Raw genomic sequence first — 25471 nt, 5'->3', positions numbered from 1 at the left:
TTACAGAGCTGTTTCAAAATCGTTTTAAAGATTCATACCCTTAAATAGATATTCCATATACTGTACATGGTAAGAGGACCCAAAAGCTTTGAGTTAGACAGATTTTATTCCTCTTGGACAAACATAATATTCTTTATCTAGGTATGAAGGGCCCGGCCCCCACATTGTAGTCGGTCATGAAAAGTCAATGATGTCAGTTGGTTTAATTATGGGACAACAATGAGGTAGTATGTTTCCAAAGTCATAAGTATTCATAGAAAGGCAGCTTACAATTCCTATTAAAATATCCACATTTACATAATTCCACACTTGAAAAACACATCATATTTTGCATCCTCATTCCACTTCTATCACTGATTCCCACCGAGGTCTGGTTGAGTTCTTCCCCAAGCTCAGCTGATGTTGGTATTCTCAACCTCCATCAGGATGACATGGTTCTCTCCATCTCTCTCTGCTCGTGGCCTTTCATCCTGTGCTCAGCTGTCCTCGCACCCCTCTCATTTAGCCTCCCTTTCTTCTTCTGTGGGATAGAAGGCCCATTCCAGACTGCTCCGCCTGGAGGGAGGGAGAGAAGGAGGCGACGGAGAGGAGAGAAGCAGATTTAAGGGAGTTTTGGGGTCCCCTTTATGGTTAACACAAGGTGTCATGGAAACACAAGGTGTCATGGTAACACAAGGTGTCATGGAAACACAAGGTGTCATGGAAAGACGTGAAGAGATGAAAGGTCTACAAAGGTGACAGTAACGCAACCTTCCGTCCATCTAGCTCTCCAAAGCTGCTATGCAAGCCAGCTCATTTCTGACTTTTTATTTAACAAAAAAGATTGTATTGAAGTATTGAATGTAGCCACTTGCTGTTGTCTGGCCTCTCCTACTCACCCTCTCCACTGGTCGTAAACGAGGAGGGCAGCTGGGCTGGCAGTGAGATGGACTCCTCCACACTGGAGACAGGCAATGCTGACCTGTTAGATGAGGTGTGTGACCGAGGCTGTTGAGCCCCCCAGGAATTGTCCTCCTCGCTGTTAGTGAGCTCCTCCAACTGGCATCTGAAGGGGAGGAGACAGGATGTGGATGAGCTGTCCATTAAGTTCAACCAGGAAGTGTCTACAGTTTTCCCTTCAGGTGTGTTTGTGCTTGAGAACATGTTTTTACTCAATTTACCAGGATCAATAACAATAATAATAAATAAATAAACAAACAGTGTTTAGAACAAACCTTTCAAGAAATCTTTCAATGATTTAATTTAATTAAAAAATTATTAAACACCTTTAGGCCACTGCCGACATGCAAGCAGCAACTCTCTCAAGTCTATCTTTACACAACTCATCACGTTACAACTACTTAATGCAATAATTGAAAGGAGTCAGGTGGCTAAGCGGTTAGGGGATCGGGCTGGTAATCAGAAGGTCGACAATTCGATTCCCGGCCGTGTCAAGTGACGTTGTGTCCTTGGGCAAAGCACTTCACCTTACTTGTCTCGGGGAATGTCCCTGTACTAACTGTAAGTCACTCTGGATAAGAGCGTCTGCCAAATGACTAAATGTAAGTGCTTTGCTTTTTGTATGAACTTTGTTGACCCTCATACCCTCTCTTACCTGATGGTGGCACTGTTGGGATGTGTCAGGTCTCTGCCTGTCAATCCATGACTGTGGGACTGTAGGAGACACACAGACATTTTTGAGAAAACCAGAACCACTTAGACATCATGTGACAGAATGTAAAACGTAAAAAAAAACAGTTGGCGAGCATGCATGTAGACTCACGAAGCATGAGTGTGCATGTTTCACAGGTGTGTCCGCCACATGGTGGCATGACTCAGAGCGTGATGAGGGCCCGGGTGAGGATACGCTCAGTTTGGGGGGCAGGAGAGGCGGAGAGAGGTGAGAGACGGGGACCTGGTAGCCCTCACTAGACATCTGGAAGAACAGGTGAGATCAGGTTGTCTGGGGGGAATGCACAGTTCTGACGAGAGAGGGTGTCAGCCCAGAAAGAACAGGCCGAGGCTGAGACTGAAAGCGAGGGGTCAGATAAGCACACACTCTCACGTGGGCGTACCCTTTTCATTGCGGCTAGCTGTCTCATCACCAGCTCCACATCCTCGAAGTCATCTTCCTCCTCCTCTTCCTCGACGCCTCCACTGGGCAGGTAGGGCTCGACCAATATGGATTCCATTCCTCTGATGTCACAACGGCAGTACGGACAGGTGTGGCCATCGGACTTCTGCAACAGGAAGAGCCATTACGCACGCACTCACGCGCACGAGCAAACACACACGTCCACACCTGCTTACTACAAGAAATGTGCGTGGATTAGCGTGTGCGTGCTGTATGTGAGCAATTTGCATAATAAGATCCTTTACAGTAAGTCAACTGATTTATTTGTGGTTAAGACATAGTGAAGCATATCCAATTGTGTATCTGCATCCATTCACATTGTTCATCTCTCTCTCTCTCTCTCTCTCTCTCTCTCTCTCTCTCTCTCTCTCTCTCTCTTTCTACAAAGTAAGTGGATGTCGGTAACCTTCTTGCTGTGTCCCTTGATCATAGAGAGTGTGTACTAAAGTGTGTCTTGATGTGTGTGTGTGTGTGTGTGACCTGGCTACCCGGTGGAAACTGTAGCGGTGAGTGTCACAACGGTGAACTGTGACAGCTCTGTGTGAGAAGGATGTGTGGCTCAGCACACACAGGAAGTCTCAAGCCACATATTAGAGACGGTGCCCAGATCTGTCTTTAAGCTCAGGAACACTACAATGCTGCCTGGCAACAACTCTTTCACTGCGCAGTGAAAAGGTCTTCATATCTCTGCAGCAACATCTCAAGTTCTACTGCAGACATAATACAGTAATAGAACTTCCAAAGCCACGGCACTTGTAAATCATAAGCGCTTTGGGTGTTGCAAACGAGAGTACCATTACAGTAACTCACAGTTGGGTGAGTTTGGGTGTGGCACAGTTTGAGTTTGATGGCAGTATGCATCACAGGACTCAATGGGTGGGTGAATCTTGAAAAAAGTTGATGTGTTTGTTGTTGTGACTTATCCGGCTGGCGTACCTGCCAGCCTCTGAGGCAGATTTGGCAGAGGAGGTGCCCGCAGGGTTGAATGCGAGTGTCCTTGTCTCTCTCTGTGCAGATCTTACACAGCTGGAACGTGCTCCCCATGTCACAGTAGATCTCATATTGTTCCTGAAGAGGAGAGAATGATGATGAGAGAGAGAGACAGACAATTACATTTAGTCATTTATCAATGGTTCTTATCCAGAGCGACTTACAGGAAGTACATGGACATTCCCCCCGAGGCAAGCAGGGTGAAGTGTCTTGCCCAATGACACGTCATATCGCATGGTCAAGAATCGAACCGACAACCTTCTGACTAATAGCTCGATTTTTCTAACCTCTCAGCCATCTGACCCCCAGACAGACAGTCTAGACAGACAGACACGCAGGATACTAATTGCATAACGCATGCAGGTTGTAAGCCCCTAGAGGATTCTAAATGATACAACAACATTGATGGTTGATATAGTGAAAGTGTGGGCAACCACTTGTTATCACCTCTGTAACTTTGACCCTGCTTCTCAGGGAAGGTTCACACAGGCTGGTGAGGTCTGGATTCAATTCCCTCCCATCTGGGTAGAGGTAGCTGCGTAAAAAAAAAACACATTCTGCCGTTAGAACAGGAGTGGAGATGTGTGTGAGTGTTAGGCTGTGTATATGTGTGTGTGTGTGTGCGTGTGTGTGTGTTAGGCTGTGTGTATGTGTGTTAGGCTGTGTGTGTGTGCTGTCTCACCAGCCCTCTCTGAAGCCCTGGATGAGAGCTTCGTAGAGAGGGGTATTCTCTGGGATGGTCTGTATGATGCCTCTGTTGTTGGTCACATGACCGATAGCCCACTGTCCCATGCGTGTGCAGCTTAGACGGTAGATGTAGCTGGAGAAAAACACACACAGCTGGCAATGTTCCACTGTGTATCAGAAATACAGTGCCCCTCTTTGGGCTGTGGTCTGCGGTCTGCTCACCTTCCTGGACGATGCAGGTAGTGGCCCAGTCTGCCTTTGACCTGGTCGTAGGTGAGGAAGGCCATGTAGCCTGGGTGGGTCACGGCCAGCTGGGTCCAGTTTCTCAGCAGAGACCTCCAAGGCTTGGAGGAAGAGATGTTCATGGAAGATCATTTTTTACTAAATAGTCTACAGCTTAGATTCCTTTATGAATGTCCAGATACAGTATGTCTTGATTTGAATAAGGAGAAATGTACATGAATTTCAGAAAGGGTTCAGAGCTGATTGCAGCATAATTACAGTAGTAAACAGTTATACTTAATACCTTATTACAGTAACCATGGACTGAACACTTTGCCACCCTAAAAACTGAGTTGTCCCAGTAGATTCTCAAGGTAAAAGGACATATTGAAATACCGTTGGTCCCAGACTACATTGGGATTGACTGTGGGACATCATCAACCCAACCCAAATAATAATAATAAAACCTTTATTTAACCAGGTAAGCCGATTGAGAACATATTCTCATTTGCAATGGCAACCTGGCCAAGACAAAGTGCAAATGTGCAAGACAACAAATGTGCAAGACAACATACAAGGCACAAAATACAGATGTGCGAGAAAGACAAGCAAACAATTGTAAAAATGCAGTCCAGGGCATTTTATATATTATCATAGTGTTTGACACAAACACACCTGGAACAGTCGCGTGAAGATGTCAAACTCGAACACAGAGACGTGGTCGTTGCAGGTGAGGTCCACAGTGGACTTCAGAGCCATGGCCTCCATCCCCTCCTCGAATGGGTGGACACCACGCAGCTGCTGTTTGAAGCTGCTCCACGGCACTATACACCTGAGAGAGAGAGAGAGAGAGAGAGAGAGAGAGAGAGAGAGAGAGAGAGAGAGAGAGAAAGAAAGAGAAAAGCAAGAAAGTTTGACTCAGGTCAGATGAGGAGAAAAACAGCTGAAACCACGATGACACAGGGCATGTTGTTTTGATGTCTTGTTCCAGGCCAGTGGATCCAGACCACCTTAGTCCAACCTCAGTCCACCACCTACCACGCTTACACCGCCCCCGCTTACATACTTGTTTCCGAAAGCTCGCCTCCAGAATTCTCCAGCCTCTGTCTTAGTCAGCCTGTAGGTGTTGCCTTGAAAACGGCCCCCGGGAAACAGGGCTCGGAGTTCCCAGAGCATGTGACTGAAGAGGAGGGACAGCTTGGTCAAGTTCCTCCTGGAGATGTGGACATAGGACACAGGAAGTGACACGTCACACAAGTGATCAAGTCAAGTGATCCACAGGAATTTATTGTAAGCTCTTCGAAAAGTATTAACCTAAAAGTATGTGTCTCCTAGTTTGCGGTTTAAGAAAAAACAATGTTTGGCCAGAATAAAAGCACAAAAAGGCAATTTCCATGAATGGAATAGAGATGCATTGTGCACCTTTTTCACACTTTCTTTTGCTTTCTCGTGCACACTGACGCCTACACATATTCTTCTATGAACAGGAAGTCAAGATGCTCTAAAGTCTTGTGCATCCTGCCTTGATGATTGGTGTGGTAGAATGTTCCACTAGCTTCTGACCAATTGAAGCAATAATGGTTAAAGGTGTTCCTGTGTGTGCACGTTTTGTTCTGTCTGTATAAGTGTGTTATTGTGTGGGCAGTGTCAGAAGTGTCAGAATTAAAACCATTTGTACTCTGATCGAAAAACCTTTCCTCTACTCTGCCTATTTTATCTCCCCCTCTTTACCGTGTCACTTGGGTGCAAAGTCCAAAAGTAAATTTCTCCAGGCGACCATCTGCCCTATGTTGTCCACAGTTAAGATACCATGTTGTGCCACCAGCTTTCATCAACATTACTGAGAACTGAGGTATGCTATCATGATCATTATTGTCAGCACAAACATACTGCAGCCTTCCAGTCTCCTGTTCTCCCATACAAGTTATCGCCTCACAAGTTAATCCCAAACAGGTGACGTAAAACAGCTTTAATGTATCTACACGTATCTTATTTGTGAAGGCAAACAAGAAAAATCACCACAAAAAAACAACAAAGTATTTACATTTAGCAGACACTCTTATCCAGAACGACTGACAGTAAGTACAGGGACATTCCCCCGAGGCAAGTAGGGTGACGTGCCTTGCCCAAGGACACAGGGTCATTTTGGCACAGCGGGGAATCGATCCGGCAACCTTCTGATTACCAGCCCAACTCCCTCACCGCTCAGCCATCTGACTCCCCTTCTCCTTAGATGGAGAAGAGGACAACCTAAGATTTTCTGTTTTCAATGTTCAGTTATCGGAGACCTGCAAAAACTTGATGATGGGCTATAAAAATCACCAGTTTCTTTTTTTGTTGTTGCTATTATGTTGAGCAAATGTAGCGTCTGTTTGCCATATAAAACACCTATCCTCCTCTGGAACCTTCTTTTGTGTTTGGCAAACTGGCTGCCGTTGCCTGATTTAGCATCAGAAAGCTTCAGGTTTGGCCCATTTTCTGTTTTGCACATTAGTAGTCTTTACAGGACAGGCCTCTTGCTCTAAACAGAAAAACTTCTTTATCCTTTCTAAAAAAAAACACCTGAAGAACAATTACACACAGATAACCTCACGTCTTTGACAAAACAAAATAACTCAACAAACGCCAAATTAACAAAGATTATGGAAACTAGGGGCTGTCAACATATCTTCTTTTGAGCTATACTGAAGATGAACTGCGATGGTTGCTAGCTGGTGAAATTGTAGACTTACTTTACTTGGTCTCTTACATGTCTTTTTATTGAATGTACACAGTGAACATACAATTCAGCAAGCTAGAATAATGTTCCAATGCATACCTCATAAAACTCTCTTTTTTATGTACATTTAACACAAAACGATAAAAGATTTGTTTATTCAGCAAGGCTGAAAACAAGGTCAGAGAGTGTGTTGGGACACAGCCGCTGTCGGTGTCATGGTAACTGGGCTGCATTGGACACCTGGGATGTGTCACCTCTCTGTGCGACCCCACAGATGGATCATTTATCCAAAGAAATCTGCCCACCACATAGGAATTCTTCAGAAGCACCCCCCAAAAAGTTAAGCATTTTCCAACAAACTCAAACTTTTTCAAAAGCCCTTTTTTGTTGTTGCAATTTAGCAAACAAGTACACCGTTGTGCTTTGGGAGAAATCCCCAGAATTTCCCCTCAAGCTATTTTTGAAGGTTTGATCTGATACGACCCACGACACCAATTCGACTTCAGCGACTTCATTTTAACCATGTGCGCTAAAACTCCTCACCTGTAGTTGGAAGTCTCCACGAACATCTTATCCCGTCCTTCTTTAAAGAGCAGGATGGCTCGGTCTGTCTTATCCAGCAGTTGTCTGACGTGGACCCTGAGGTAGTCTGTCTCGTCCCCCAGTGACTCTTGCCCTCCTGTGGCCCCAGCCCCCGCTGTCCCCCGGTAGGGCTCCCAAATCTGGGAGAGCAGCGTGGAAGTCTCTGAGACCAGCTCAGGAAGGTAAGGTGGGCTGTTCCTCAAGGCCAGCCTAGGGTTGGTGCACAGCCCGTTTAGTTTATCTAGCCTCTTCAGGGCCTTGTTCACAAGCTGGCGATCGCTGCTGGAAGAAGGCTGCGAAGACCCTGACTCGCTCTCCACTGTCGCCATCGGCTACGCGAAGCTGTGCGGCCTGGTGGCAGTCCTGAAGACAAGTTGAGAGGTGTCAGTCCGCCTTTCTGCCGATCTGTTTGTGTCTGTCCGTCTGCTGTCTTCCTGTGACAGCTGTATGAGGGAGGGGTCAAGGGAGAGTCTCTGTCTGTCTGTCTGGGGAAACGTGCCGGAGAAATGTGTCCCCAGAGAGCCTTAATCCAGAGAGTAATCCCATAACATTTCGAAGTGTAGAAGACAAAGCGCAAGGCTAAACCTAAGGGACAGAGAAAGTCATGCATCAGCAAGGCCTCAGACCCTCAATCTGCCTTGGCCCAGTCAAACCACGCAAATCTCCCATGTCATTCAAATAAATTAGCAAAATATTTACAGGGAAGGTTTCAAAATGTTTTCAACAAAACAGCCTCTCCTCTCTCTATTTTCAAAGAATCAAGAGGAAAGAAGAGCGACAGAGTAAGGGAGGCAAGAGAAGGAGAGAAAACAAACCACTCACTGTCACTGAACAATCTTGATTCCCCTCTCTCAATCTACTCTCCATTCTGTCCACTCTCTCCTACTCACCGCTTTATGCCTGCATGCCCAGGCCACTGTTGCGCAGCTTGCGTATGGTGTAACACTCTCCCTCGCATCTGTAACATTCAAATGTACCTCGGAATAGTCACTGAGGCGTGGGCTACGCCAGTCAGCTCTGCTCAGAGTTGTAACCCAGCAAAAACACAGCCGTCCTCTATTCTTGTCAATCCTGAAAGCCCCCCCTCTCTTACATTTTGTCTTCCTCTCTCTTGCTCTATCTCTCTCTCTCTTTTATGAGTTTCCGGGGTTGTAGCCAGACAAACAGGTTTGTTTTCTTTGTGCTGTCAAGGCAGGGAAAGAGAGATAGAGGGCCTGATGTAGGTTTAAGAGCAGAGAGAGATTATGGGCAGAGAGTGAATGAAAAGGGAGGATGAAGGATATATAGTGCAGACACATTTAGACCACTGAGTGACAGCACATTTAGAGTCATTGCACTGTGGACAAAAGGGCCATCTTCTTCACTTCTCTCTATCCTTTCCTTTCAATGCTTCTCTTCTTCTCCCCTTCAGATTTTTCCACTCCCTTCCCCTCCTCACTCCTTTTTATCGCTTGTCTTCTTTAGCCCTTTCTCTTTTCCTCTCCTTTATACTCCATTATAAGACAAACTCTTTTCAAACCTAGTTGTTTCTATGTGTTTCCATGGTCTTCAACAGCAGCCACAATTTATATACTATATCAATTAACTCCCATTCCCACCTTACGTTATTTACTATTCAGTGTTTATCAACTCAGGATAACGCTGCACTTTAGATTGAGATCCGAACAGTTACTCTTCATGTGCTTCCACTGAAAGTGTTTCTCGTAAAGTCATGCTTTGATTTGTGTGGTCTCAACTGCCCACCAGTGGTATACAAAGGAAACAGTTGTATTTATGTTGTTCCTTGTAATACAACTGTTCAACCACCGGATGGAGACTCTAACACACATTTGCTTTTCTCCCACTCCTCTGAAAGTGACTTTTCATTTAGCTGCATGTTTCTAATGATACCACTTCAAGGTCGCATTGAACTCTGCCCCCCTACCTCTTTCCAAGACACCTGTAACTAAGGAGATCACCCATCACCTCCCTGGCAATAAGACCAGCGTTCATCATAACTCACATTTCTAGCCCATTGTGACAAACTGAGAGTTTACCATTCAGTTATCTATGACAACATATCATAGGCCATCTGAAAGGCCTGCAACATCATAACATACTTACTGGACTGTATTTGTGTGTGTGTGCGCGTGTGTTTTAGTTTCTGAGTATGTGTGGATTTTCCATGCAAATGGGGACTTCAACAAAGCCTTCGGAAGCATTTCAGACATGCATTTCAGACATTAAGAAAGGTTTGATTATGGCCAAAAAGAAAAGCAACAAATGAAACAATGTGTTTGGCTATAATTGCTGGAGATGTTCCACCAGCACTCATGTTAAAGCATGTTAAAGCCATCACGCTCCAGCCTACAGCAGTTGCACAAGGTGTCAAGTCAAATTTGCAGGGTGTTTTAGGGACTTTAAACCCAAGCTTGTTTTTCCGTTGGCTACTGCACCACCACTGTTTAGAGGAAAGTCCCAAATTGACCCAAGTAACTAAACACAGGGGGTGGTCTATGGGTGGAGGGGAATGAGATGGAAGCTGTGGGGGTGAGGCGGGGGGAGGGGGGGCGGGGGGAGGGGTTGGGGGTCTTTCCCATGTTTGGTTTGGAGCAGGTGGGGCAAGTCTGTTTTAAGGTTAGACAAGAGACCGTGCTGAGTGACATGGACACTGAAAGCCTTCGTTCCCCAAAAAATAAATGGATAAAATAACCAAGTAATTTGTAGAAATCACATGGAAAGTCTGATAATTGGGTTCAATGCAGTTCAGAGCATATACTGTACATATCGTAGGCTAACATAGTACAGGCCTATCCTATAATGTTGGAAGCTGCATAATGTAAAAGTGAACGTGTGTTCAAAATACGTCATACTGCTATATTAATTGACGCCTGAAGTGTGTGTGGTTTACTTTTTATATAGAATGCAGTTGGAGTGTTCGTAAGAACCTAAAGAGTTAATTCGGGGAAAGCCCTACTTCACTTCCTAATTTGTATGAATGAGAGAGCGAGAGCGAGAGAGAGGCAGAGGGGGGGGGGGGGGGGGGGGGGGGGTGAGATTAAAAGGACTGCTTGATAGGCAAGGCTACAATAAAACAGGAGCATTTAACTGCTGACACTGCTCGTGCGGTCACCCATTTTAGCTAGGCTATAACATAAGGTGTTTAAGGAATAATTGTGCAAAAATTGGTTTGTGTAATGTTGTGCCTAGGGCACTTTCGATTTGATGTTGGCTAGTTTCCAACATTTCTTGACAGACAATTATTATGACATTTGTGATCAGTAAGCTAGGAATCAAGGATCTGGATTTTAAATCATGAAACTTAATTCTTCATTCAAATATTTTGCGTTGGACTGTAGGCTGTATGACATGGGGCTTGTAGGTCAATTCTATCGTAGGCTATTTCCAATCGCAGCTGAAATTCACCTGTCCATTTGAGTGTTCATGCCGGGGGTCATGACAATGGACGCTAACAATGTGCCGACAGTGCCCCTCGATTTGCGCACTACGACGCGGCATCGCGGAGGCGTGGAGGACAGGACACAGAACATAAAAGATTGCAACGGGAACAGTCGTGTCTCTACCGAGGTGTCGTTGGAGGCGCAAACTTCTCTACCAACGGCATCGGTGAACAATCGGGACTACAGAGCAACCATTGCAGCGTCACCGGAATATCCTAACGGTTCTCAGGTAGTGATACCACTTACGGACATGGGGAAGCCGACTTTCTTGGAGCATTTCGAACACGAGCCTGTGGCACAGGGTCCTTCGCCAAAGTCTCCGAGTTCCCCAAAATATACCGTGTCCTCCGGAGAGACTGGTGCAGCACACAGACGGAATCTTGAGAAGTCCCCTTCAAATCTTCCCTTCAGGAAGCGTCCGTTTCCTGCACGAGACGTCCCGGGACAATCGCATTCTTCATTTAGTCGGGGAGACCACTTGTCACGAGAGAAAGAAACCGAACTAAATAATCTTCATATTCGACGGGTTCTCAAAGGAGAACACCAGGAAAGCAAAGGTTGTGCATTATCGATGCCACCACGGCACCTCGCAGGCGGTTTTGAGGAAACAGAAAATAAATCAAATGGTCATCATGCCGTCAATTCTTACTGTAAGTGAGTGTCTGATGTGACATGTAAACGTTTTCTGTTGACAGAGATTTTGTTTAAAATCCTAACATGTTGATCACGTGCATGATGAATGATGGTCGCCATGACAAAAAGATGACGAGTAAGGCTAAAGTAGAGTAATAATATTAAAAAACAAAAAATAAAAATAGTTATGAAGATGTGCAGTCTGTGCATATCTGTGTGTAGGCCTAAGTGTGTGTTTGTTGGGAATCTTGGTTTCTGGTTTGTCAACCCTGTGGTAAATTCAGTGGTGGGTTGACAAATCTGTTTAGTCAGCGTTTTCTGTGATCTGCATAACAACGAATTGAGTTTAAGTCACATTTTATGCCAAATGCAAGTCATAGTCACTGACATGGATATTCAGGATCCATAGATGTGCCAGGTTTCTTTGCTTTTAATAAATTTTCTCTTTGGCTGAAGAAAATGTTCATGGCCATGTTAATCCAACTCAAATCTCCATGTCTCTCAATCTCTCTCTCTCAATCTCTCTCTCTCTCTCTCTCTCTCTCTCTCTCTCTCTCTCTCTCTCTCTCTCTCTCTCTCTCTCTCTCTCTCTCTCTCTCTCTCTCTCTCTCTCACCCAGATGGGTACTCGGTCTATGTCTTCCCCCCCCAGACCCAACAGCTGCTGGAGGATGTTGCCCTGGCAACACACCCAGACGAGGATGGCGACACGTACGTTTTGTGTTTTTAAACTGACGTTTCTGTGTGTCCCAGTTTCCTTCAGGAGATGGTAGCTTGAGATGGTAGCTCTCTGAGATACCACATGTCTTGTAGTCCTTTCGAAAGATAAAATCATGACCACCCCATGTTGTGTCTTAGAATGAAGTATTCTACAGTAAATATCTTGGTAAATGTTCACTCCAGTGTATAGAAGTCACTCTGTAACCGACCCACTTCATTCATTCGATCCCTATGGCGATTTGTCTGCGATTGGCTGTAATAGGAGGTGGTACTTTACAGGTGTTTGCATGTGTGTTTGTGTGAAGTGGAAGTCATGTGTGTGTGTGCGGGGGTGTGTATTTGTTGTGGAGTAGGCTGGGTTAGGTTGGAATGTGGTGTGTGTGAGCTGTGAGAGTTAGATGGGTGTGTGTTATGAAGAAGGTAGTGTGTAGACACCCCGTACATTCTTTGGTGTTTGCTGGTGGTGGGGGTATGGGTCTAGGTCTGCAGTGATTCATAGAACCATGTTCTGCTGCTCTGAGAAACTTTCATAGGATGTTTTGGAGAACTTGGATATTTTCACGGGAACACCGTGACCTGTTGTCATTGTGTGTATTTGTGTGTAATGTGTTGGTTGGATGAACTGATTGAGTGAGTAAGTGTGTGGTGTAAGAGTCATGTGGAGAGACAGTGTGTGGGCTGGTCAGTCAAACCACCTGTTTTGTGTAGGGGTGGGGTGGGGCGCTCACGAACTCACTGTGACATCAAACCCCTGACTTCATGGATGGGTGATGTCATCCTCCCCCCCTCTTGAACCAACAGGATGGTACAAACAAACACACTCACATGACTGAAATCACAATCTGTCCAGGAATATCATCCTAGTCTCATGTTTCTGTAGTTTCACTGCTGTTTGCTGCTGATATTTGCATCTCGAGAACAGAAACACATGACTGTGGCTGGAGACCTGAAAATGTCAAGCCCACTCTTTAGCTTGGCTGTATTGCAGTAATTGAGCTACAGGCAAAATTCTAAATAACATTTTGAAAGGACAGCCAATAGTCAATGACTAAGTGCACAATTCTAGCAGTATCATAGTAGGTAAAGTCAAAGGAACAGTCTGTGTGACACAGTAAACCAAAAACATCATATTTCAAATTGCAACATCACAAACAGGTACATTTTGCCAGTACAACAGATGACATGTACATTTATGCATTTAGCAGACGCTTTTATCCAAAGCGACTTCCAAGAGAGAGCTTTACAAAAGAGCATAGGTCACTGATCATATAGTTCCAAACATTGCAAGCAGCCAAAAACATGAAGCATACATTGTGAAAAACTAAACAAGTGCCAAAGGGAAGACCCATAAGAGCATGCAGTTACAAATTACAAATTAAAACACAAGTTACAAATTAAAACAACACAAACCCCAAAAAGTGCAAGACTGTACCTGTAGAAGAACAATCAACAGTAACATTTTTCACAGCGAGTACAAGAGTTAAGAGTTCACTTCGTTATAACTAACCTACAAGAGCAACAAGTCTCTCAATAAGAGTCATTGTGATCCTGAAGGAAACTAACATCAGGTCCAGCCAAGCATTCCTAAGTGCCGTTGTACACCCTGAACAAGTGCGTCTTGAGCCTTTTCTTGAAGGTGGAGAGACAGTCAGTGTCCCTGATGGAGATGGAGAGCTGGTTCCACCATTGGGGGGCCAGGGCAGGAGAGATGAGTGATGTGCATGGTACCCTTAGATTAAGTTATGAGTCCAGATAGAGTTTGAAGAGGTCTGTTATCATACATTTGGTGTGTGGCCTGGGGAATAGCACTGAAATGACCAACACTTCACCAAGCCACCTGTACAGCAGAATGGCCAGTGTGGAAAACATGCCCTCTGCATCTGGTGGGACGCGTCTGCCTGCTGCAGAAGATACTTTGATTTAGCCTACAGTTGCGTCATACATCATAAACTACGCAAACAAGGCTTTATTTTATCTTGCTGATGCAACGCCTAGATAAGGGTTTTTTCACCCGAGGCTTTATTCTCAAGAATTCACGCCACTCTGTCAAAGTGGTTGAACATTTCCCAGGCTTGTACCTGCTTGTTGCATTGTGGTGTGTCTAAGAGGATCTAAGAGTTCAGCAGAAATATACGTTCACAGCCCCCCTTACCCCGTCCTCAGTGAGAGTACAAGTCTGTGTGTGTGTCCCCGTGTGACTGCTCTTACGTCAATGGCGTGCTGATCCTCAGTTCTCAGCGCCTCTGAGCCCCTTAGTTTCGGGAAAACCTGCGAGCGTGCGCCTCAGTTGTGTGACTGCGGTTTCCTCAGGTGTTTCTGTCTATCTGCTTCTCCTTTTTTCTTTTCTTTTTTTCTCACTGTTTTTAAATGAATGGGCTCAAAAACCCAAACATCCGCTCCCCACTTCCTCATTTACCGCTTTGACTCTCTCTCTCTCTCTCTCTCCCATCTCCCTCCGTCTCTCCCTCTCGCCCATTGTGTCTCTCTTTTTTGTAATTTTCTCAAACTCCCACCTTGTAAATCTCTCTCTCACTCTCATTGTTTCTAAGATTTTCGTACCATGCATGCCCAAGTTCTGACAACGCCTATGCAGTCAGCAATGCTGTTTTGTTTACCCTTCCTGTATTCATGTCACCGCTTCTCTCAGCTGGTCCTCTGGCCACAGGGGATGTTTAGTTTGGGTTTGCACATGGTAAACTCTCTCTCTTACACACTCACACGCACACTCTATACCTCTCTTTGTCTTTCTTTGTCTTTCTTTGTCTCACTCTCTTTCATTCTGTGACCCTCTCTCTCTCCCTCTCAATCTCTACCTCTCTGTCCCTCTCTCTCTGTCCCTCTCTCTCTCTCTCTCTCTCTCTCTCTGTCTCTCTCTGTCTCTCTCTATCTATCTATCTATCTCTCTCTCTCTCTCTCTCTCTCTCTCTCTCTCTCTCTCTCTCTCTCTCTCTCTCTCTCTCTCTCTCTCTCTCTCTCTCTCTCTCTCTCTCTCTCTCTCTCTGTCTGTCTCTCTGCTGTGGCTGGGGGCCCCTGCGTCAGTGTGACTGGGGTTAGCTGGGACTGCGGTCTGCCCCACTTCCAGGAACAGGCGAGAGAACAGTTTCATCTTGAGAGATCGACAACAAGGGAGATAGTCAGAGACTGAGATGTACGGAGGGGTTGAGAGAGAGAGAGAGAGAGAAAGAGAGAGAGAGAGAGACAGAGAGAGACAGAGAGAGACAGAGAGAGACAGTGACAGAGACAGTGACAGTGAGAGAGAGAGCAATGTGCACAGTTAAGCTGGCTATGTGTTGGACAACACCTTTGGCTTCTAGTCATCCAGGAGTGTTACGTATTCAATCAAACCTGCTCACTGTATTTACAGTAGAGTTACAAGATGTATAGGACCAATTATGAATTGTGATGATGCACAGTTTATAAAAGAATATCAGAGAGTATTGATTCTAAGTTTGTCTTTATCCCTCGGGACTAATTCACACAAATGAATGAGGGACACACATTAAATCAGACACAGCTATGCTGAGCTGAAGCACTATGGGCTTGACGTGCCTTGCTCCAGGGCCCCATAGTGGCATCGGTCACATGGGCTGGTGATACGAGCTGTTTGCCCACCACAGTAAATTCCTTGTTTGTGTACACTGACTTGGCAATTAAACTCTGATTTAGATTCAGATTCTGATTGAACAGCAGTGGAGAAATGGCCTTATTCAATTTCGTTAGGAAGATTTGTGATGAGTGGTAAAGGTCTTGTTTACGAGAAAGGGGAAATAACCAGTGCTCATGGTCAGATAGATGTTCTACTTTTGGATGCTGTTTGATCGTATTGTGACTTGTATTTTAAGTTGTCCTAAATTGGTCATCATTTGAATTTTTGTTTGGGCCCATGTTCCTCCTCTATTTGTATTTCCCCAATCTAATCAAAATATGTGACGTTCGTAGGAGTTGCTGTTTCAAAGTTTGCTATTTGCGTGTTATTATGCTATCAACTTAGGATGAAGAAACAGATAATGGTCTGTTATGCACTTTGTCCGTGCTGTATACATCGCGGCACAGGTTATCCCTTATATCTCAGCATGAGCAATGATTGAAATTCATGATAAATACAAGATGTTGCGTGAGAACGTGAGAAATTGATGAAATGCATTAGTCTCACGGCAAATGCACAAGACTTGAGGGTACCTGGTGTATGTGTGTATTAAAACCTTGGTTTGAACTAATCTGATCTGTATTTATGGTGTGATGTATCAAAATGCGCAATGTGAAAGTATAGCATTGATTGCATCAAAGTTCTGGTTGACACGCAATTCCTCCTGATGAAGCCCTTTCTGCTTGTGCTTGTCTCTAAAACAGCCTAAATAATGTGGTATTTCTTCTGCACCTTTAGTTGAAGCAGTAAATTATGTTTCTGTGGCTGACTTTCTCTGGAGAAACAAATCTGAATCACTAAACTCACTACCCTCAGGGTCTCTACCAAAGATGTTTACATTTTCTACTTGTGTTGGTTCAGGGTGCAAGCCAAGATTCTCTGACAGTTACAGGAGCTTGTGAATTCTTACTTTGATTAGACCTAAAAGGATATGCAAGGGATTAAACTGGTTGTAAGAAAAGGGGAGGGGACAAATATGTGCCAATCTTATCATGACACACATAGTCCTGTGATGAATGATTTTCTGAAAGAAACAAGGAACACCGACCATTGACAGGAAAGGTCAATCCATCTTAAATGAGTAGATCATCATGCTGACTAGAGTTTCTCGTAAATGTATCAAAAATTGTTCAACCAATAAGTCGCTCAATTTCCTGCCCTGAAACAGAAAATAATATATGTGTCAGTTTATGTATGTGAGGTATGCATTGGCAAATGGTACGTTTAAACTGAACAGAAGAGAGACGGCCTGATGTGATACTTTTAATGGTGATTGTCCTTCACAACCTTTCAGTTTAACATTGTAACTGATAACAGGAAATGACATCAAACCAAAGTAGCTGTTACTGGAAGCAGCTTCTACTGAAAAAACAAACGATGATATGAAATATCTTATCTACAGACCTAACTGTCAGGCTGAGATTAGGGTCATAGGTCAGAGAAATGCCTCAGTTCATAAAAACACAAGGTTTGAAATTGTTCAATGAAGATGCTGAACCCGTTTTCACCTTTGGCGTAGTGTCAGTTAGGTGACTGTGAGGTCGACTTAGTCAATAATCTGCCGAGTCACTGTGTGTCACAGAAACAGTCATTCCACTGTGTCATTTTGTGCATAGACACGTTTAAGTCTATTCAAGTCGAAAAGACTTGAATAGACTTGTGTATGAATGCCATAGTCTCTGTGTAGGTTTCTGCTATGGGTTGATGTGTGTGTGTGTATTGGGGTTTACAGAGCTCTTCATATCGCTGTGGTGAAAGGAGAGGAGGGGTTGGTCTACAGACTCATTCATCTCCTCACACTGGCTCACAAAGATCTGGACACCTACAACAACCTCAGACAGGTGAGAGACACGCGCATCATACACACACACAAGGTACACACAACCCAATGTACACCCAACACACAGACACACTTAGCATTCACACACACATGCACACGTTATTTGCACTGTCCTCCTATATTCTTGTTCTATGTTATATCCACATGCATATACAGTATGATCACACACAACCCCTAGCTTGCTTCAGAGCGAACTATAACAAGGAAAACTGAGAAACAGGAAGTCCTTCATTTCCTAGTACTAGCCTTGCTAAACTTTCAAATATGCACACCCCAAACGCCTACGCTGGCTACATGAAAGTGGAATTCACTGTTCCTGGTTAGTCCACCTGTACTTCCCAAAAGTCACAAACATACACACACACACGTGTGGTCACAAACATACACATCACACACACACACGTGTAGTCACAAACATACACACACACATCTGTTGTGGTTGGAGTGGGTACTTTTAGCTGGACTTTTGATAAGACTGTTTACTCTGTAGACTCTTTATATCCTACTGCACATTCTAGACCATGTGTGTGTGTGTGCGTGTGTGTGTGTGTGTGTGTGTGATGATGGTGGTGGGTGGTGGGGGTAGGGGGTGGTGGGTAGAGGGATAGGTCTTCAAAAAGTGGTGATTGGAATGAGGGGAAAGACGTTCATGAAGTGAATATTACCCATGTATTTAATTGCTTTTCCTGCCTATCCAGATCTTCAGTAAACCGTTTTTGAACTCCATAGTCTGCATGTGCACTTTCCCAATCCAGGACTTCCCTGTTTTCCTTTCCTGACACTTTCACATTCGTTTTATCTGTTTCCAGCGCCCCTTCCCCTCTAACACCTCCCTTTTTTAGTCCTACCTCATCCACCTTTCCTCTTCCTGTTTGTGAAGCCATGACCATGACACAGAACGCATTCTGAGAGCTGCCTTACACACTTGGGACTAAGCCAAACCCAGGTTTCAACTCCATTCTGCTCACTTACCAGAATAAGCGTCTTAAGTGTGCCTGTACCGTTTGTTGTGTTTTTCTCACCACAGGCTGGGACTGAGGTGTGGTGCAGATACATTTCTGATATATCCTGTCTGCATACAGATTGGTGCCCTGTGAACTACCTAGAGGGGAGATTTTCAGAACAAGCTTTTGAGACGTTGAGCTCGCCACAATGATTTGCCTATCAGATAGGGCGGTTTCATTATTTAGAACAAGGACCAATTGTCTTGCGCAAGCTTAAGTCTGGGACCGGCTGTGACAGGGACTGTCAGGTCATGTGACAGTGCCAGTAATGGGACAGCCCTGGAGAGTCCAGAAGAGACTATCTGGCAGGAACAAAGTTGACCAATATTGCTATGCCAGTTTCATGACACTTACTGTAAAGTGACAGGATGTAGCACGTTTCCCAACGTTATTGACTAATTGAAAATGAAATTCCTGTGCAAGACGCTTATTCACATGAAACGAATTCCAGGTGGCAGTTGACAGCACACACGTGTGCAGCTCGTGTCGCTGGAGACTGAAGCTGCTCACATTCAAACAGCTGTATGAGCCTCCCACATTGACCTGGCCTCTACTGCGATGTTTGGTTAGCACTCAGCTCTGACAGTAGAGGCTGCTGCTACGCCCCCCTACCCTCTCTCTCTCTCACACGCACACACACACACACAATGACCACACTGATCTACATCACATCATCTACATTCCCTCCCTTGGTTTGCCCTACACAGGGCAGTATTTTACAAAAGAGATTGAGAGAGAGGGAGTGAGAGAGGGAGGGAGAACTGTGCATGCTCGAGACATGCAGTGTGTTTGTGTGTTGAAGCGAGGCTTTTATAGTTTTTTATGTGTGCGTGTATGTGGTATCCTCGTTCCGAGAAATCACATGACCCCCCTCTCTTTTGCTCTGGGCTGTTTCTCAACATACCTTGTGCTGAGGTTATAGGGTAGAGTCAGGGACTTTCCCTTGAGACGCTCGAGTCGCTCGCTCAATCTCTCAAGCAGAGCCAATCTCACCTAGTATTTGGAGGGAGTCTATATCTGTGGTCTCAGTTGGGTAATGAAAATGACTTTTAAATTCGTCGTTTCTTGGTTTTTATCAGAGAAACAATCAAGTAGAATGTGGATAGTTTTGGTCATTACCACATTGTTCAACCACAGGCTCTATTAGTTTCTGTTGCACAACTGGGACACCTTGTGCACACAGTCATTCTTTGTGGGTTTGTTCATCCACCCTTTTTTTTTGTTTCCTGAAAGTTCCCTAGCAGGGCCCAAGTCTGTTCCTTGTAGTAAGAAAACTCCTCTATTTCCTCATTGTTGACAGGAATGTTCCTGTGCCAGGACCAACAGCAGGGGAGAGCGCAGGGATTTTCCCTCCCTTATCCCATCTTTCCCCTCCTCTCCCCTTCTCCCTCATTTTCACTATCCCTGGCCTTCACACATACAGACTGTACACTCCCTACCTCTCTCTCACCCCTGCTCTCTTATCTAGGCTTGAGTTTGTTCTGTTCGTGGAATGGTTTACAGGAAACTGGCATGAAACTCTATGAACCCTGAAATGTTTTTTGGACGCCTATAAAAGCTACTCCTTGGCACAGACCTTTTAATTAGAATATACATTACTGTAACTCTGACTTTTTAAATCTTCACTTCCTCTGGTGTTTTGTGAGAAGAATATGTAGTGTTGGCCCTGAAGCTGTGCCAGGGGTTTTACGTATACATTTTGTTTACAGTGTGTGTTTGGTTTGCTGTATGTGATTAGTGATCTAGGGGTGTGGGTTTGGTTTGACCTGCCCTCTTTAAGTAGGTGCAGTTGCTCACGAATGTGCGCAGTGTGTTTCGGTGGGGTCAGATGGCTGAGTGGTCAGGGAGTCAGGCTATTAATCAGAAGGTTCCCGGTTCGATTCCTGGCCGCGCAATATGACGTTGTGTCCTTGGGCAAGGCACTTCACCCTACTTGCCTCGGGGAGAATGTCCCTGTACTTACTGTAAGTCGCTCTGGATAAGAGCGTCTACTAAACGTAAATGTGTTTGTGCATTTGTCTCTTGGTGCCTATGTGTTCAAAGTTCGCATTACTTTGTTGTATGGCTGTATGTGTATGTCTTTGTGATTTGTTTGTGAGTCACGCAGGGTTCAGGGAAATTGGAGTCTTTGAGGAAGGGAGAGCAGGAATTTAACTCGGTGCTCTCCTCATTGTTTGATTAAGAGTTTATCATCTCTGAGCTGGAATCCGCCATTGCAAACTTACACACAGACACAGACACACTTTCTGGAGAGTGAAACTAAAGCCAAAGATCATAGATCATTCTGAGGTTTTCTGTCCAAGCGCTAAAATAGTTTTGTAAAATTCTTAAATCTGATATATGTGGGAGTCAGGTGGCTAAGCGTTTAGGGAATCGGGCTACTAATCTGAAGGTCGCAAGTTCGATTCCCGGCTGAGCCAAATGACGCTGTGTCCTTGGGCAAGGTACTTCACCCTACTTGCCTCGGGGGAATGTCCCTGTACTTACTGAAGGTCGCTCTGGATAAGAGCGTCTGCTAAATAACTAAATGTAAATATAAGAGAGAAATTCCCATGTGGTTTGTGCATTGGTGACCAAGCTGGAAGAGTGACATGCCATGTACTGAGGCCAGATTTGTCAATGTTGTTTAATCAAGTTTTCAGCATTTGTTAACTGGATCGATGAAATGTGTACCTTTGTTATCATTAAGTATTTAATATATTAGTTAATCAGTCTCTTGTTTAATTGAAGTTGCATTGCTAAAGAGGTTTTTTGTGTCTGTGTTTACCATGATATGTATATGGACAGGGAGAGAGCCTGTTTATAGGGGTGGTAATCTTTTGGAATCTCATGATTCGAATTGATTCTTGGGGTCACAAATAGATAAAAAATCGATTCACGATTTGTTTGCGATTTTTTTTAATCACAATTCTTATTTTTTAATAAAAACTAAACAAAAACAAAAAATATATTTATAAAAATAGATAACGTTACAAAAAAACTAAAAGAAATACATTTTTTACATTTGTGAATCGATGTGAATTGCTAGAAGACTGAATCGCGATTCAAATGTGAACCGAATTTTTCCCGCACCCCTACTGTTTACCTCAGAAACTTATCTTCAACAACCCAATCTGATGTCTGAGATTGAAGATGTATAAATGATTTCATTACCAGGAATACAAGTCCCAACTCTTCCTCCACCTTCCTACTTTTGATCCTATCTCTCCTCTTCTCTCATTGGTCTTATCTCTCCTTCTCTCTCATTGGTCCTCCAGACCCCACTGCACCTGGCGGTGATTACGCACCAGGCCAAGCTTGTGGAGGCGTTGCTGCGTGCGGGCGCTGACCGTGCTGCTCTGGACCGCTGCGGTCAGACATCACTCCATCTGTGCTGTGAGCACGGCCAGCAGGCCTGCCTCTCTGTTCTCCTCGGCCAGGCCCCCCCCCTCCCACTCCCCCTCACCCTGTCTGGAAATCAGAAACTTTGAGGGTAAGTCTCCATAGTGCATAATATCCCTGTGTAATTTTCCTCTATCAATGTAAAAACGTAATGAGGAGTTTAGCGTATTGATTGTAAGCTGAGGTCATGTTATTGTCTTTGGTATTTGACTTTTGCGATGAAGACATGTCTGGGCATGACAGCATGGATTTCTCTTTACTCCAGCTGCAGATAACCTGCAGATAACCCGTAAAAACACCACCCACCTTAAAGTGGAAGCTATTATTTGTGCACAGTGTTTATGCAAAAGTGTTATTTTGTGTGTGTACATATGAATGTGTGTTTGTGTTTGTGTGTGTGTGTGTGTGTGTGCGTGTGTGTGTGTGTGTGTGTATGTGTGCGTGCGACTCCGCAATACAAAAGAGAAAGCTTTATAGTCAGCTTGTCGATGTCCAAACTGGACTTTCCTCCGACACTGTTAGTGATGATAATGGCAGGCATATCGGTGTGGAAGTCCCCAGCTACAGTTCCTCTGCTTACCCTTCACCTCTACTCCTCTGTCCTCTCCTCGCCTCTCCTCGTCCCAGGGCTGACTCCTCTACACCTGGCCGTGCAGGGGGGTCACATGGAGCTGGCCAGACATCTTCTGGATGCTGGGGCCAGCATCAATGCTATGGTCAGTCCCTCTTCTGCCCCACAATGCATCAGCGCTCCTGTCCTTCCATAGTAATTCTCTGTTTGTTTTTGGGGGTTTCTCTGTTTTAGCTCACAACACGCACACTCACTACTTGTGCTCCTCTCTGTCAACAGGACAACAAGAGTGGTCAGAGTCCTCTCATGCATGCTGTGGAAAGCAATAATGCTGACATGGTCCACTTCCTTATTGAGGTATGACTGTTTGTGTGTGTTTGTGTTTGTGTCTGTGTCTGTGTGTTTCTAAATGTGCCTTTGTGTGTGTGTAAAATTGTATGTGACTCAGTTATTCTACGGGAATAGCCTTTTCACCAGAAGTTAAGTTGTCTATGGTCTTGTACTGGCTCCACCCTAGTTTTCTTAGGTTTCTTTTTCATTTCTGGTTAGTTGCTGATTTACAAGAAATGGACTAGATGTTTAACTAAAGCTTCTGTTTGATGATAAGAAATCTTGGACCTCGTCTTTGGATCATCATCGTCGATATCAACAATGATCTGATCTTCCTGTCTCTCACATCCCTCTTCCCTACATCTCTCTCTTTCTCTCTCTCTCTCTCTCTCTCTCTCTCTCTCTCTCTCTCTCTCTCTCTCTCTCTCTCTCTCTCTCTTTCTCTCTCACTCTCTCTCTCCCTGCCCCCCCCTCTTTCTCTCTCTCACTCTCTATCTCTCCCTCCCCCCCTCTCTCTGTCCCTTCCCCCCCCCCTCTCTCTCTCGGTCTCTCTCTCACTCTCCCCCCCCCCCTCTCTCACTCACTCTCTCTCTCCTTCCCCCCTCTTTCTCTCTCTCTCTCTCTCTCTCTCTCTCTCTCTCTCTCTCTCTCTCTCTCTCTCTCTCTCTCTCTCAGAATGCCTGTGATGTCAACAGCCAGTCGTACAGTGGGAACACAGCCCTGCACGTGGCCTGTGGCCGAGGCCAGGTGGACACGGTTCGTCTCCTGATGAAGAACGGGGCAGACAGCAGCCTCAAAAACTACCACAACGACACCCCCGTCATGGTGGCCAAGAATAAACGGGTGAGAGACAGAGAGATTGGGGGAGGGGGTTGAGATAGAGAGAGGACCAGAGAGAGTGAAAAAGTAAGTGTGTTTGGGAGGGGTGTTTAGTCGTCATACATTGGTTGGCTAAAGATGGAATTCAACATCCGTGCTCTGGTTGTCTCCTGCCCTCTAGTGGTTAATCAGAACACCATTTACATCACTAAGCCTAACAGACTGGGATTTATGGGTTTTCCCACAGCTGCTCTCGTATAGGTCAGAGATACAGAGATCACATGGCGTTTTCCGTGGCGTGTTCTGACTCTCGACCTCTGTTACTCCACCAGGTAACAGATGTGTTGCGAGGCAAGGGCTCAAAGCTGCCCAAAACTCAAGAGCAGCAGAGTGCTTCTGCCTCGCCTCCAAGGAGCTCACCCCACAGATTAACCGGTGAGAACATGGGGAGTCAGGTGGCTGAGCGGTTAGGGAATCGGGCTAATAATCAGAAGGTTGCCAGTTCGATTCCCGGCTGTGCCAAATGACGTTGTGTCTTTGGGCAAGGCACTTCACCCTACTTGGGGGGGAGGGGGGTGTCCCTGTACTTCCTGTAAGTTGCTCTGGATAAGAGCGTCTGATAAATGTAAATGTAAACACACATGTTTAAAAAAACATTATTTGCAACCTAGAATAAACCAACCACTCCTACTCCTCTAGGTTCCCTGTCACCCAATTACGGCACCCGAGGATCACGGTCAACCACGCCCCTTCCCTCCCACCGCAGTGCTGCACAGCACCCCAGGGTTCCTCCCACATCTTTCCCTCACAGCCAATCAACCGACAGCTCATCAGGCCCCCTGTCACCCATGGAGATCCCGGAGAGAGAGCCTCAGCCAGTTAGGATGGGTTTCAGCAACATGGCCGTAGCTGACTTCCTGCCTCAGGGAAGGGCCTATCCTGTCCCTCTCTACCTCTCTTCTTTGAACCATTCACCCGTGGGTGACTCTGCCATTCGGGCTCTGATGCCAGATCACCCAGTCTACTACCAACCTGTTGCCCAGGGTCACTACTACTCTGAGAGCTCCTTTATCCTACTCCCTACCCAAGCAGGCTTCTGCCCTGCCTCCCAAACCTCTACTGGCGAATCACGGCCCCTCAGCCGTTGTAGTGACCAATCATTAGCCTCCACCCTGAGCATTAGCAGTGGGGGCAAAGGTGACAGTTGATAGGGAAGCTTGTGCTTTTGCTGTCTTAATGCAGTAAACGTAGTTGTTTCAATGTCGAATGTTTGAAAGGGTGACCTGATAGGGTATGCACTGTAGTGGGTGAACAGAATGTTCAGAGCATTTTCTAGAAGGACGATGTTGCATTGTATTGTGGACCCCCACAATACAATGCAAGTTGTGCTGTTATCAATCTGATCAATGCGATTGATTAAGAACAAACATGACTGTGTCAGAGGTTTACAAATAGCTGCATTAATGTTGGTTGTGAGACCTTTTTAAAAATCTTTCTGCACAACTCATTGCACAGTTCACTCTATGTGTGTGTGGGTGTGCGTTTGTGTGTGTGTGTGTGTTTGTGTGTGTGTGGACTGCATGTCTGTAGCTAAATCTGTATTGTTCATGGATTCCCTGACAAGTGAATTTGTAACAGTTTTGATAACTTTTTGTCTAAAACCATGTTCACGAGTTTTTCATTTAATGATGTGAAATAAATATTTTTCTACACAGTTGAGTTGGCCTATTTTCATTGAATTTGAACGAGGCTGTGTGATTGGGTGAATCGTGCAC

General features: G+C 45.1%; 2 protein-coding genes across 4 annotated transcripts; one reads left to right on the top strand and one right to left on the bottom strand.

Moving 5' to 3' along the window:
* Window positions 1-75: 75 nt before the first annotated feature.
* cblc (Cbl proto-oncogene C, E3 ubiquitin protein ligase) lies at window positions 76-11079 on the bottom strand. 3 transcript variants are annotated; one of them, XM_047040365.1, is made up of 13 exons: window positions 11000-11079; window positions 7275-7898; window positions 5079-5225; window positions 4688-4844; window positions 4013-4134; window positions 3786-3923; window positions 3551-3638; window positions 3050-3181; window positions 2055-2219; window positions 1763-1915; window positions 1595-1653; window positions 879-1045; window positions 76-555 (listed from the first exon to the last, which is right to left on the bottom strand). In XM_047040365.1, exons 2-13 carry the CDS (start codon window positions 7640-7642, stop codon window positions 422-424), a joined length of 1830 nt encoding a protein of 609 aa, XP_046896321.1. In that variant the 5' UTR covers window positions 7643-7898; window positions 11000-11079; the 3' UTR covers window positions 76-421. The 3 variants fall into 3 exon arrangements, with proteins under 3 accessions (XP_046896321.1, XP_046896313.1, XP_046896305.1); XM_047040357.1 differs by lacking the exon at window positions 11000-11079 and adding an exon at window positions 8136-8526; XM_047040349.1 differs by lacking the exon at window positions 11000-11079 and adding an exon at window positions 8204-8526.
* bcl3 (BCL3 transcription coactivator) lies at window positions 10345-25413 on the top strand. The gene is given in 10 exon segments (XM_047040314.1): window positions 10345-11403; window positions 12006-12096; window positions 17484-17592; window positions 21853-22023; window positions 22025-22067; window positions 22604-22692; window positions 22827-22904; window positions 23553-23720; window positions 24029-24131; window positions 24396-25413. Coding segments are annotated over 10 exon segments (2028 nt in total). The 5' UTR covers window positions 10345-10736; the 3' UTR covers window positions 24905-25413.
* Window positions 25414-25471: the final 58 nt, after the last annotated feature.

The sequence above is a fragment of the Hypomesus transpacificus genome, chromosome 2, assembly GCF_021917145.1.
Source record: "Hypomesus transpacificus isolate Combined female chromosome 2, fHypTra1, whole genome shotgun sequence".
NCBI lineage: Eukaryota > Metazoa > Chordata > Actinopteri > Osmeriformes > Osmeridae > Hypomesus > Hypomesus transpacificus.
The sequence above is the reverse complement of the archived record's forward strand: the minus strand, read 5'-3'. Positions and strand labels throughout refer to the sequence as shown.

Coding starts and splice junctions, on each gene's coding strand:
- cblc (XM_047040365.1), bottom strand. CDS start 7,642: ATGGCGACAGTGGAGAGCGAGTCAGGGTCTTCGCAGCCTTCTTCCAGC. Junction 1,916..2,054: donor AGCTAGCCGCAATGAAAAGG/GTACGCCCACGT, acceptor CTGTTCTTCCAG/ATGTCTAGTGAGGGCTACCA. Junction 1,046..1,594: donor CCCAACAGTGCCACCATCAG/GTAAGAGAGGGT, acceptor CCTCCCCTTCAG/ATGCCAGTTGGAGGAGCTCA.